Raw genomic sequence first — 14,924 nt, 5'->3', positions numbered from 1 at the left:
GTTAAGGAGAAAAAGCACTTTGCAGTCACTTTGGTTATTACAACACGTAATATGAATATATATATATTTCTCAAATTTATGTATTTTTTTGGTATTAAGATTGGATCACAGTCATCTTTAAGAAGGTCCATATTTATATTGGAATCTACAAATCGTGTTTTTGATACCCACCTAATTAATCCAACCTAGGCAGACTAAACAACATTCTTACACATGCAGTCATCAAGGTGTTTTTCCTTGGTCACTGTTGATGTTGGGAGGACGTTTCATGGGAGACGTTCATAATTCATCACGTCATTACCCAGTCCAATATGTTATTTACGTGGGTGGCTGTTTGCCTTGTTGCCAAACCTCATACATATGAAAGGCTTGTGTGGATTCCCAAACCACAGGTTGAGCTGTCGAAAGCTGTTGAAATCTCTTGGATTTTCCATACAGAAAATCTCAACCGTAAATAATAAAAAAGAAGGAAATCTCAATGTGTCTAACTTGTTTTTCACAGTTAACTGTTTCTTTCCTTCTTTTTCTCCCCCTTCTCTTTTTCTGGCAGTAGAAGACAATGTGACAGAGGACCAGCAAAGTCCTGGGCAGACTGCCATTCCAAGCGGTAATGCTCCATTTCATATTTCATCATTTTCGGCTGGAAAGTGGATCATGTTTCTAGATCTGTGTGCGTGTCTGTCTGTCTGCACATTTTCCGTTGGGTTTAGAATGAAACAAACGATGCATTTCCTGTTTTTGAGGTTTTCATACTGTAAACGGCATGGTTGCATGTGTTTGTTTACGCGAAGGGCACAGTGGTGCAGCTCTTCTTTGTTTGTGTGTTTGCATGCATGCATACATGCAGGTGTGCTTAAAGCTGTCCCTGTGTTCTGCCTTTTTTTTTAGACTCTTTGTTTCCCAACCGTCTGTATGATGTAGAATAGAGCTACCCAGATGAATGTGTCCTGTCTCCACGCGTGCCATTCACAGTGGCCCTCCAGGAATGGAGCGGTAATTCAGGTCAGGCTAGCAGAAAGCCCCCTATGAATGAAGCCTGCTCCTGATGCACCACACTGTATATTTTCATTTCATTTGTCTCTGGTAAAGGTTAAGTCTCAGGCGTGGTTATTTTAAACCCGATATGGATGGTTTTGCCCAGCAGGCTGGGGACCCTGGATATTCCTAGGCTGCCACATTAGTCCAGCATTTACCCATTGCTTTCGCAGTGTTCCTGTGCAAAATGCAGGAGCATGCACCACTACAATAAGTCTGGGTTTTTCGTATGACTACAGCATTATTCTTTCAGTATTTGTTTGTGAACTCTCTGCAGACATACACTTAAATATGGATTTGAGATTCTTAAATTGCGGGCCTCTTAGAGTTTCGGATCTCTGGTGCTATCCATTATACATCTCGTGTTTTACCGATGCACACTTTGGTGTGCCAATTGATGCGATATGCCTGTAATTTCTTTTTTTAACATTTTCATTCATCTCTTTAAAAAGTAGATATCTATCTGCAGTTGAGTTAATGTGTATTGATAGGCAATGGTGGGTGGTTCTGTGGAAAGAAACAGTCTCCTTTGCCCCTCTAACCCCAGCCCAAGGGATGAAGGACTGGGCATAAAAGGCAGACTTGCCTCGGAGACCTCCTGTCATCCAGAGCCAAAGTAGAGCTAATGAGTGTGCCTGATTACAACGACCCCCTCAGACACACGAATCTCCCCTCTCCCCATACCTGCACCGCCTCTATCTCCAGAGTGAGGGGAGACAGCCGCCACATGATCGATGTCTGCCTGTGGAGAAATCAGGAGGGCGCACAAATTAATTTCTCACTTTCCTCATTTGACTTCGTCTGACTGATTTATTTTTTAACCCCCGCTCAGGATGCAGCTTGTCGAATGGTCAATGTGAAAAGTGTTGTTTGTGGCCTGTACACTCTTAAGATGCTGGGAGATTTCTCTTGCTTTTTTCCAATCATTCTCCTCCAACTTTCCTAATCGTAACTAGTAGTAATTCCTCCTCCTAGTCAAACCACTACCCAAACAAGACCCTTTTAATGTCAAATTGAGAGGCAGCGGAACAGCTTACCTGCTTTTCATGCATTTGACGGACATGGCCACAACAGCCATTAGACTCCTGACAAGCCGAGGGCTTAATCAGACATGGTGTCAAGATCAGCCACATAAGTAGACCCCCAGTTGTGCTCTTCTGTGACTCTGCAAGTGTTCTGCAGGCCCAGCATCCTGTTTCTCATTCATGTTTGATATGTAGCAAAGGCAAAGGAGAAATACTAACAAAAGAGGCCCTCTAAAAGATAGACAGTATTATGCATAGTATAGAGGGGCAGGAACAGTGTGATATCTGAGATTTAATGAGGCAGTGCGCTTTTTTACCCAGAGTGTGTCGAGCAGGCTTAAGATCTGCAGCTTGGCTTTACCACTGCGCTGCTTGTGTGTAATTATAACCACATGCTCCGTGCTTTTTCTTCTCTCTTATATATACATCCCTTTCTTTTTTGCTCACGGCTATGTCAGATTGAGGCTGTTTTCTTTTTTTGGTCGAGGGTGTCAGCTCTGTCAAAGTGGAGTGGACTGAGGCAAATAGAAGTGTTCGAGAGATCTGAAGGAGCGTCTGGGTGGCAAGGTGCCGTAGTGTAGGGTAGTGTATAGCAGTGGTGCCGTGCCCGGCTCTGGCTGAGGCTGCCCGCAGATCAATGTACTGCAGGGCTCACTACAGCCGGAAGAGGAAAGGACTCTTTCACTCCTCCACTTCAGAAAATCATATTCTCTATTATTCATTTCCTTTGATGTTTTACTGCACTAATGGCATAGCAAGGCGCTCCGTTCAATATTATCACTCCCTGTGAGAGCGCGAGTGAGACATAGAAATAGAAGGAGAACATTTGGTATGTTCAAATGTTGTTTCTCATTCAACCGCTTTGATTCCCATTCTCCTTTGCATGCTCATATCTCTTTTTGGTGTAGACATTTTAATGTTGGATGATACTGACTGCGTTCCTGTGATTATATGTGTTGTTTCGTTCAAGTTGAGCTCTCCGTGTTGTCATTGTTTGTTCCTCCACCTGTAATTGTGTAGCACCTTTCCTTTCTCTGTGCTGCTCTTATTTTTTATCTCAGCATGCATTATAACATATTCATTATTATAATGCATACAACATGGTGTGAAACATTTGTCATCACTTTGAGCTTGTAATGACTGAAATGACTTATGACTAATACTTCTACTAAACTACTTTCAATGCACCCTAATACTAAACAGCAATTATTTCCTAATAGGAATCAGGGGGACATGAATCAGATAACACCGACCATATGAACACAGACTCCCCCAATGCAAATTCACGAGGATTGTTAACAATCTGGCAAGTGTCAAGTGCACAGCCACGTTGTCAGATCATGACAATCTTTAATGATGGGGGATCAGTGGATGTGACGGTCTAAGTGGAGAGCCCCAAATCCCATCCACACAGAGGAGGATACACTCGGAGGCACATGTGGCATTAGAATGTAGTGTGACCTATATATGGCGGGTGCTCTGCAGAAGTTTTAGATTTTTAAATAATGAGGTGCCGGCAACCGTGTGAAGGTTATTCAATCTTAATGTCCTCCTATTTCTGACAGCCTCCCTCACTCTGATAAAAGAGCGTACTCACCTTTGATCAGGCCCGCCAACATGTGTCGACAGAAGCTGCTTGCTGGTTAAAATAAATTCTTAATTCGAACTTGGGGGTGGGTGGTTGTAGGCTGGGTTGCCGGGGAGGGGGGCTTCTTAGAATAAGGATCTCTGGGAAATGATGGAGAAATGAGGAGATGGTGAGTTGGTAATGATGTTTTTGACACCAAGGTCTTTCTTTGCACAAGCGAAAGACTCAGGCAGTTTGTTTCTACAGGCAAGTGAGAACTTCGCCCTCAGTGCTTTCAAGCCCGACCAAAAGGTTTTTGGGTTGACTATGGGGTTAGATGGTAATACATTTCAGCTTAAAACACATGACACCCATCACATGGTGCATTCAAAAACAAATATCTCAGTACCCAACAACCACTTTGCCCCCTAGAAAATCAATATTTTATTTTCAAGCTTAATGTTTGACATACAACCTCCAGCAATGTTAAAGCGGGTTAATGGTAAGCGTTAACTGCAAAGGTCATTATTCTATTAAATTCTGGCTTTGCTGCATGGCCAGACTTTGCGCTTTACCCCTTAATTTTCCCACTTTCTTTCTTTGAATATTCCTTTACGTCCATGCTCTTCCTCCTCTCCCTGTGGTCAAGTGTCTCCTCCTATCTCAGTGTGTGGGCCAGACAGTGGGGGGACAAGTAGCTTCCCTGGTAGGGACCACGGGTCCCTGGTGGGGCTGAGGGAGCTGAGAGGAGAATATCAATTAAAAGGTTATAAATATTTAAGAGCAGAAATATTCAATAATATAAGGGTGGGGGGTCCAGGGGACTCTTCAACTCCTAAGATGAAAGTTGTGGCATGATAAATGTCACTGCACTGTGTGTGTATGATGGATGGACTTGGTCTCGGACAGATATTACTTGGCTATAAAGATGTCAATCACCCTTCAGATATCCACATTTTATTAGTTCAAAACTAATGCAGTTTTAGTACCATAAAGATTAAAAATGTGTCCTTTCAGTCAGATCATCATCATCATCCTATTCCCCTTATGAATAATTTCTCAGTCTGAGCTACGATCATCTCACTTCGAGCTGACCTTATCAGAATATGGATCAGCGGTCCCTCTTGTCTTTACCTGCCATACCGATATTGTCAAGCTGATTTTAAGAAAATTAACAAGGACGTCAGGCATGATAAAAAAATCTCAAGATGCCACACATCTTTCCCCCATATTCCATATGTGATTGTCAGCCATTCCGAGCATGCTGGTATTGATCTGCTGTCCAGCCTGTAGAGACTGGTAGAAGAGGATGTCCTGATCTGATGGATTACTGTATGAGGCCCAGAGGCGCAGGAACCTCAGTATTGACGTGGCTCTTTAATCCCAGGGTTGGACGTGACCTTGCTGTGTCAAGCCCCCACTCCATGCTTATTCTGCCTCAACCCTCCCAAACATCTAGTAGTTTACACTTCCAGCGCTGCATCACTGTGGTGCACAGGAGGTCACTGGGCTCGGAGGGAGCCCTGACCCGGCTTGAATTTAGTGTACAGTAAATTGCAGCGGAAACTTGTCAGATGAATTAAGAGACAAGTGAGAACGTTTATTTTTGGTTGAATTTAATTTCTCTGAAAACATTTGAAAATACCTAATATAACAGATTACAATGCTTCTGCATTCTGCACTGGTAAATGCATATTTTATTGCAGACAAAAACATTAAATGCTTAAATGTAGCCATCAGTTAGTTATCCTGACAGGTCTGAGCTGTAATATTAGAGAAATGAATGATTCATAAAGGCCATTGGGAAAAAAAATATCAAAGTCTTAACATCCTCTACAGGCAACCTGCAAAAAAACGTGCATATTGTGAATTCTGTGTCTGTGGATGAATCATCATTAGTTTATATTGTGTGGCTTTTGGCCTCAGACAGAAGTGTTTCCCCCCCAGAGCAGGAAAGGCCTGCATCTGTGAGGATTGGGTTGGGATTTTCATTTTCTTGAAACACCTTCTGTTCTGTTCTGCATGATCCCACTGGGGACCACAGTGCAGATATTTTTAGAGGGCATGTTCCGAGAGCCTCAGTCGCCAAGAGGGAAGGACAATGGAGGGTGTGATGTTACATCAATACTTGGCGCAAGTGGGGAAAATAAAAAATCCTGGGTGGCCTTGATGAGTTCTGGAACATCTTTCCTCAAGGAATTTCACAGTTTAAGAGCACCCTACTGAAGGAAGACTTAAAATGGCCGCCCCTTTGTATAGACACCCAGTTTATACGCACACCTGCGCGCATCGGTGCCACACACACCTTTTTCCTAAAGCACTGTTAACTGTGTGCCAGGCGAAAAAAAAACAAGCTTCCTGTTACCATTCCCCTCCGGAGTTTCAGGACGAGCTGAGGAACACTTGCATCAGTGGGGCTTAAAATGGCTGCCAGGAAAGTGCACAGGCTTTTCTCCCCCACAAAGCCTAAACCAGGGTGACATGATTGTTTGATTGTAAGTATGGCTTTTTAATCAGTCTTATTGTGAAGTGTAATGGTCACAGCAGGGGAGAAAGAGGGCTGCAGGCCATGCTGCTTATTTCTAAGATGCTGTTGCAAGCCACGTTTACCATGCTTCTGAGTGAAGATGTCAATGGTGTGCTGTGAGTGAACAATGCAAGGTTTGATTTGTTGTCCGAATATTTAAGCATCATGTGAAGAACTTCAGATTATCTTGAAAGATGATTCCTAGTCCTGGTTCAGTCGCCCACCCCTGGCACTGCTGCAGCACAAAGCCAACAAGAGACAAAACTGCAGATGGATTGAAGAATATTGATGTGTGCGACCCGCGGCTGCCTGCAAGCAAGGCTGAATAATTTAGGGAAGTGTGTCGTGACGGCAGCCTAACACACACCAATCTCATTTTCGTGTGTCTTACTGTGCTACGCTCCATACATCCACTGTTCTGGGCTAGATGTCTGGATAATATGGCAAGGTCCGTCTCCTTTGATAGACGCTGACTGATGCAATTCAGCACTCACTGGCAGGATTTCATATTTCTTTGGTCGAGCCAAAACTGCAATCCAGGATTTATTAACTACACATATTCCCATCAGTCTAGTTTCATATACTGAAGTTTTGCTTGGGTGAAGCAGGGCAAACACAACGTAAAACCATTTCTAATAACAAAGGTGTGTGTGTGCATGTGTGGATTGGATTACTGTGTGTGTGAGCATCGTGTGTGTGTGTGTGTGTGTGTGTGTGTGTGTGTGTGTGTGTGTGTGTGTGTGTGTGTGTGTGTGTGTGTGTGTGTGTGTGTGTGTGTGTGTGTGTGTGTGTGTGTGTGTGTGTGTGTGTGTGTGTGTGTGTGTGTGTGTGTGTGTGTGTGTGTGTGTGTGTGTGTGTGTGTGTGTGTGTATATCTCACCCTCACCTGCCCAACACTTCTGTTATGGTATGAGTGGTTGAGTTACAGCAGCCCAAATTGAACCTGCATTTTTATTACAGCTTTTATTATTGTTTTTATTAAATCCAGAGTCTAGAAATCAATTTTATTGTCACCCAGAGGAAGCTGTAGTACCTCACTGTGTGGGTCACCCCTCTGACTGTGTGGTGCTCTCATTTCCTGTGTCTCGGCAGATCCAGAGTGCGCCCTCGAGAGGGCGGCGGAGGATGGTGAGACCGGGCGTCTGAGGAAGAGGTTGCTCTCTCCAGAGGAAGGAGAAGAGGGAGAGGAGGACGACGAGGAGCCCGCGCTGCACAGCTGCGACAGCTGCCGGCAGGTGTTCGAGTCGCTGAGCGATCTCACCGAACACAAGATTAATCAATGCCAGCTGACAGGTAAACAACGTTCAGCCCACCGAGCCTCCCCTCCACTCTGCCACTCAGCTCTTCTCCCACTCCCACTCTCACTCTATGCCTTCACCAGAAAATATGCCACACTATGTGTTAGTACACTGCACCAAGGGGAGCACAACACCAGACTACCAGCTTCCTTGGTAGATTTCCAGCATCACAGACACACATGCAGGCCTCACACACATAGAACAGTATTTATACGTGATGTACATCAATATCTACAGGCGTGACGTGCCTCCATGTGTCCTTATAATACATCACTGTAGGCTACCGTGTGTGTATTTATAGTTTGTGCATTTTGTCCTTGCCTGTTTCAGTTTAACATTTTACAAAGCGCTATACTAATTCTAACATTTCACTCGAGTGTAACTTGTGGCTACGAGGTCCCACAGTAACCAGACCACCAACTGGAAACAGATCCTCGCTCCAGGAAAGTCCCTCACTGGTCCCAATGTTAGCTAGCTGCAGTAGTATTACCTAGTGGGACTGAAAGAGAAGGATGCCATTGGCAGACTGTGTCATTGAACTGTTGATGGATGAATAGTGCTATAAATATCATGACAAGGTGGCAGACGGAACTAATGATGTGAACTGAAGGTTTCCATGTGCTTCTCCTGGACTTGCTGTCCTCCTTTGCACGTCCTCATGGGCCCGCATTCGGAAACACCACCTGACACACATTTCCAAATGTTGCACGTGGGCATATAACTTACTATGTTGTTTAGAAACAGAATATGAACAGGCTACGATGTAACGATCCTGTTTCTGATGTAGTACAGAAGCTATTCAAAGCAAATCCTAAACATTGGTTATGGGAAATCTAGGCAAGTCTCTTTTCTGTTTACATTCAAGCCCAGCTTCATATTTTACAACCCACAATCAGCAAGCCACAAATAATAGGGTAGATATCCCAGGAGTTTTACAAAGAGTTTCCATTAACTGTAAGACAATCCTAGGAACAAAGTCCTATGTTTGTTTGTCTGTGTGTATATAAGTGTGCAAATCAGAACTCTGTCCGTCTTGGTGTTCATTTAAGCAGTAATGCCTGCATGCCCATTGTAAAAGAGACTGTATGTGCATGCATGCTTGTTAACATGTATGTGTTCCTCCGGTTTGCTCATGTGTGTGCAAATTCAAAGTGACGCTCAGTCTACACAAGGTGTGAAAATCATTGCAATGTTCACTTTCACATTACTGTCATCCAAAAAAAGCATTCATTGGTCTGAACAAAACTAAGTGCAGCACCTTCTGTCACCCTTTTTTTTTTAAAATGTAACACCTAATTCCATCAAGCCAGCACAAAAATGTGGACAGTCTGTTTGGGAAGAAATAAAAACACAAAGGCTATTATTTTACTTTTAGGGTGATCTAACAGTGCTTAACATTATATTTATTTTTAAAGACAACCTGTTGAGTGTTTGATTCGGGATAACTTCTTTATGTTCAGCACCGCTGTAATGTGGTCATGACTGACTCAGCCATATGTTTTCAATAATTAAGCCTGGCTTTTATAAATGTCAATCTTACGGACAAATAACTCTTAATTGCTCAATGATGAAAAAAACACAGTTTGGATAAGAGCCCCCGTGGAAACTAAACAAAAGAATCTAATTGCCATTAGGGTATTGTGATTGCGCAGAAACACTATTAGTATTCAAACACAGTGAGAGAAAAGAAACTTCTAGATGGCATACTAAGTACTTTGAATGTGTGAGTGTGTGTGTTTGTGTATTCTCTGGAATATGGGAGGAGATTTCCTATGTGGCATTATGTAGACATCCATGACCAATTAATCTGCCTTACATCAATTCTCTGCTCACAGATGGATCCTTTATTAGAACCAGTTTCTAATCAACCACCAGCACCTGCTAAACCCTGCATTTCTACAATTTCAAATGTTTTATTTTTGGTAAACAAATTGCAGAGCTTGACTGAAACCAATTCACATGGACGTGTTTCTTGTCAGAATTCAGCTCTTTTCCCCCCAGCCGATATCCCAAAAGCATTTATATACTGTATTACCAGACCCAGACATGGCCATATAAACGCACTGCTTCACATGTTTATTCTGGGCCTCATTGCGTCTACTGTAAAACGCAAATGTCACCACAGAAAGTCTAAACAGATTCTAGCTGCATGTCGACCACGCCCGATGGACAGAGAGAAAAGAGAAAGATGTTGCATGTCACTGCGATCAATGGCCGCCATTGTCTCCCCCCGTCTGGCAGAGGTATAACACCTTTCCATGCACTTAAGTCGTGACCACTGCAGTGCGCTAAGGGAGCGCATGGGTATGGATTGCCTCGTGTCCCTGATGCGATCGGTGCTATTGATCGCGCTAATGCTGGACTGCGGAGGAAGGCGAGAGTCTGAGAAAGGGAGCGAGGGAGATGGGGAGAGAGAAAGAGAGAGTGCTGCAGGAATGCGTCCCCAGAGAGCCCGTCTTGGGCTGGGGCAGGGCTTCAGGAATGCTCCCCAGGAGATCCCAGTGAAGGCTAGGGCAGGGCTGGAAGAATGCTCCTCTAGAGAGTTGAGAGTGGAGGCTGGCTGGGGCAGGGCTAGAGGAATGTTCCCCCAGAGCACCCCTTTAACTCTGGAGCAGAAGTGGAGGGGCTCCACGGGGGGAGAGCACTCCCCCGTCCCCCCTCCGGCTCCAGGATGGCTGGGATCAGGTTTCCGTGTGGGGATCAGCATCCTGCCGACAGGGCTTTAGGCTGCCCTGGGGAGGAGACAGGAGGCTGGAGGCACTGCTATTCCATAGGCCTTTCCAAAAAACACTTCACGAATGCTTTGTCTCACTATCTCACTGTAATGTCTGTGCACCCTCGTGTTGTTGTTACTGATCGTTCATGGAGAAAGAGAAACGGTGTCTACAGTTTGACTTTTGTTCTCAGTTGGCACAAGACGCGTTCATCTGCTTGAGATGAGATTGCAATAGCAGGCAAGGAAACATGCCCTCAGAATTACTCGCCAACCTTGCTCCTCAGCTCATTTTAACTTGTGTTTACTAGCTGGCCCACACTGTAAACAAATAACACACCTAGCCGAGAGTTTATTTCAAAAGATTGCATTTTCACAAAGCCTTTCACAGTCTGTTTTCCAATTCTGTGTCTCTGAAGGTATTTGAATAGGCCAGTGCACACATGGGCTGTCAGCCTGGTGGCCATTCTTTCATTACGGGTCCGGCTCCCTTGAGCAACACCTTTTTTTCTTGTGTCCTTCACTAGAGGAGGGGCATGGCTGCTCCCCCCGGAGAGCTCCGTGCCCTGCTATTTTAACCCTCTGTGAGATGACCTTTTTAATAAGTGTCTTTCTCTGTTTTCCTGCCGGCCACTGTGCGAGCAAACAGAGCATGTCTTCTGCTTCCCTCAGATAAAGGAATCAATCAGAGAGGGTGCAACTGAAAAAGAGGGAGCGATAACTGGGCCATATATGGATTTATATTATGTAGATTTCCCCCTTCTTCTTCCCTGTAGACATAGCAAAATGCACTCGGCTTCAATAAAATACATTTCAGATTTATGAGAAAAATACAAATGAAATATTAATATCTGTGAAAAACAATAAGACCCCCCCCCCCCCGCAATGAAGAGGTTGGTAATATGATAGAAATAGTTTAGAGACATTTCTAATATGAAGTATTTGTCTGCGATTGGGAACCAGACAATTTCTTTAAAGCCACTGATATGTTTCCCCTTTCCATTCCAAACCACAGCATGTTTGTTTGAAGTGTAGGAATTAATTTGCATCAAGTCGTTGGGTCAGCAGCATGGAAACATTCAGTCATACCCTCAACTATGAACAGGCTCCTGGCAGTCCATGTTTTCTACTAACTGTTTCCAACGGGCTCCTATTGGTTGTACAGGGTTTTTTCATCTAACTTTGTGTATTGATCCAACAGCTGCTTTGTGGCTGCCAAGAAGAACGTGCCAAACTGCAAAGACTTTATTCGCTTCAAAAGGGCTCACATAAGAGGAAAGCGACATGAGCAAGACCTGATTAGCCGAACTCTGAGCCACTGCTGTTCATCAGAAATTCTGCTGTGTTTTTGCCGGGGCGTCTTGCGACATCCTGGTACAAAGAGCAGCACACTGATTACAAGGCTTTGAAAGGAGGAGAGGCGGTCAGGGGAGAATAGCTACTTCTGGCACAACGCAGCCACTGAAAAGAGACCTCATGCTAGAGTGAGCTCTCAGAATTGGACTTCAGTCTTTCCTGTGTGTATGTGTATGTGTGGGGGGCATGTTGTATGTGAGTGTCTATGGGAAAGAGAGCAATAGGTAGAGACGGGAAGAGAAGCAGAGAAAGAAAGGGAGTATTAAAGTAGATGTTTGACTCCACGGCGTATCATCCCTGTGCGTTTTCTCTCTGTGTGACAGTGCCAGTAACGTTAACAGGAGTGTCATTAGGAATTCAAAGCATATGCCCTCGTGAGGACGCCCTCTTTCTCTCTCCCTTGTGCTCACACCGCACACATTATGCACTGTATAAAGTATTTATTGGTCTTTGTCAGACGAGGACTGCATTTTATGCAGAAATACAATCAAAAATAAGAATAGAGGGGCCCGTGTGTTTGCTTGTGTTTGTGTGTTAATGGCAGAGTTGATGTTGGCCAACACTACATCTCCTTAATTTTCGTTATTAACCAGTTTTAAGACACTCCGTCTCTCATGTACTTGCTTGCTCTATCAGTCATCCGCAAACACACAGACACATGATATCGGGCACATGTGCACACTCTCTCACAGCACCTGCGTGCTTGCACTTTGTATCTTAGACAACACATAATTCATCGCCCAAGAGGGTAAACACATGCTGTGACTTCATCCAGTCGACCTCTTTCTTAAGTAGGTAGCCACAATAGCAGGGGTGACATGGACAAAACAGAGATACTCTCATGTTCTCACCTGCAACTACAAGGACTGGGCGAAAAACGAAATCAACAACATTGTTGTTATTTTCCCCCAACACTATGTAGCATCCCTTTGAAACTACTGACTTCAGTCGAGTGACAAAGACCTGGCGTGGAGCAGTTGTCTCGGCATCTCTTACTCTCTTCATCTCTCCCTGGCCCTGGCTCTGCCTGCTCTTTGTTCACTCTCTTCCTCAGCCTGCAAGTCTTTTTCAGCGGCACAAGCAGAAGAATGGCACATTAAATCTTAATAGGACTGCGTCTGGCCGTGTTGAATTGCAGAGCGTGTTAAGCCGGCGCTTTCCTCCCCCTTGGCACACGCTCGTGGAAGTGGAAAACAATTGAATAAAAGAAACCGCTCCCTCCCTCTGTAACACAAGTGACTTCGGCTGCCCTGCTCAAGCTATGAGACTGAACCGACTGCAGCTCACATATGGCGTAAGCCCTTGCTTAGAAACTGTATCATACATGCCATTAGTCCTTTGCAAAGAGAAGGGCATACACTGGAAGGTAGACACAGGATTTACCTGACAACCCACAATGTAGCTGTTGCATTTTTCTTTTTCAGTGACAGTTGAAAAATACTATGCCATAAAACTCAGCACTTATATTTGAATAGCCTGTTGGCTGAGGAAATAGAATAGAGTATAAGAGGACAAAACTAGCCAAGAGAGACAAGTGAAATATATAGAGACATAGGAAGAGGAGAGATAGAAAGGGGGAAGGGTAAAAGACAAAGAAGTGGAGAGAGACACAGTCAAGGTAGGAGAGAGCCAATCTTAGCAGCCGCAGCAGCGATGTGAGCCCAGGCCTGCTTTGTAAGGCAGTCAGAGGTGGTAATTAGCCAGTGATGAGTTGACTGGTTGTGTGTCCAGTGCACGGCACTGCTGGGTGGGGCTGTGGGAGGTAGATAAGGCCAGCAGGGCTTATCTCTGAGAAGGACAGGCACCAGGCCTGCCAGGCAAATCCACCCACAGACCTGCCGCATTTTATTAACAACATCATTAATGCCAGACAGGTTATGTGCGGTGGTTCGGAAGAGAGACAGGGAAAAGTAAAAAAAACAAATAAAGTCTCAATTCCTGCTTGGCCGGCCAGTCTAAAGTACATAGGGCACCGGTTGACGTGTTTTGAAAGCAAGGAGCTCGTGGAGATGTTTACCAGGTAGGCAGCTAACAGAAGGGCACGGAGAGCGAGCTTGGATCTTACCTCTGGGTTTTGCTCACTCTCCTCTGGGTCCCCAGAATTCAAATGATTTTCTTTTTTCTTTTTCAAACGTGGGACTGCTCACCAGAATAATGATGAAGCAAATACAGAGAAACATAACTAGGCACAAAGAAAAGGCAAAAATCTATTTGAAAAACTTTATGGACATTCTGGACTCAGTCAGGTGTGTTTGGGTTGGTTCATTTGGAACTTTTCTTTAAGTAATATAATATATGAATACTCATAAGGTTTTTTTCTCTCTTTTGTTTGCAGTAATCCAACTTCTTTGATCACACAGCACCTTAACACCTGTCTGGTGTGTTATGTTGCAAATGAGCATTCACTTGCACTGGATTGATTTGATAAACAATTGCATGAAATGCTTAACACGAAAAAACACTTGCTTTGTAATTAACACTCGGTATTAGCATATCAAATGCCAAAGAGCTTTTCAATGGAATGATTCCCTAGGATAATTCAGACCAGGCCCCTACAGGATGTAACATGGCTATGAGACAAAGAAAAGTTCACCAATCAAGATGTACCTCATTCAAAGACACCTTGAAGACATACCTAAGGGCCTTTGAATCATGTCAATACTCCCTAATGAAAAGGTCATAGGATTTACTTTATGTCTGTGTGGAAATGTTCTGCACATTGATCCCCAAAGGATTTTTTCCTTCGATGGCTTTTGCCCAACTTGCCTGTAATGGGAGGAAAGGAAGGAGGGAGATGGAGGGCGGTGGAAAGAGTGACCAGTCCGACAGGTTTATGTCTCCCAGAAGGCTGAGCTCCATGGAGCGGGCCCACAGGAAGGAGCGGAGCCAGCTGTGACGGCATCCTGCTAGCCACTGTGGTTAAGAAACTTTGGGGCTACACTATCACTGACTCAACATTACGCGCCCCTTTCCTCTACCCCTCCCAGGGGTTGTTTTTGTTGGCCAGGGGGTAGTGTTCGGGTGGGGGCTACTATAGGGTTCTGTGGAACAGCCGCTCCTATACTTCAGGATACAGGGAGTCGAACCACCCACACGGACAGGGATTCTCAAATATCATGTGAAGTAACACACTTGTTCTTTAGTGCTAATTGCCATTTTCGGACTCGAAGGTGGGTTCATAAATTTAGTTTTATGGGCAGGATGGGTGTCGTTTAAGGTCTCCAAGGCCACCAGCTGGACTATGCTTTGGCAGAGGGAACATTGTGTGTCGGTACAGAACGTAATGGTTTGACCGTAAAGCCGTGCTGTCAGGTAAAACTGAGATTTCCTCTTAATGTTAAGAGCAGTGGACAGTGGGGGGTCCACACCACTGAGAATGTAAAGGTCATCTAATCTATTCCACC

The 14,924-nt window shown here is 44.5% G+C and overlaps 1 protein-coding gene across 5 annotated transcripts in view; it reads left to right on the top strand.

Annotated features, from left to right (window-relative positions):
- Positions 1 to 14,924, top strand: part of LOC307017877 (zinc finger protein 521-like) — an 88,152-nt gene that overhangs the window by 7,020 nt on the left and 66,208 nt on the right. For 4 of the 5 annotated variants that reach the window (XM_079647770.1, XM_079647768.1, XM_079647772.1 and 1 more), the window contains exons 2-3: positions 551 to 607; positions 7,246 to 7,446. In XM_079647770.1, the coding sequence (XP_079503896.1) occupies positions 551 to 607; positions 7,246 to 7,446 (258 nt within the window). The remainder of the gene's footprint in view (positions 1 to 550; positions 608 to 7,245; positions 7,447 to 14,924) is intronic. The other variant, XM_079647769.1, reaches the window with a different exon arrangement.

Source organism: Notothenia rossii (assembly GCF_949606895.1).
Source record: "Notothenia rossii genome assembly, chromosome: 9".
NCBI classification, from domain to species: Eukaryota; Metazoa; Chordata; class Actinopteri; order Perciformes; family Nototheniidae; genus Notothenia; species Notothenia rossii.
Note: the sequence above shows the minus strand (reverse complement) of the source record. Positions and strands in the feature narration are given on the sequence as shown.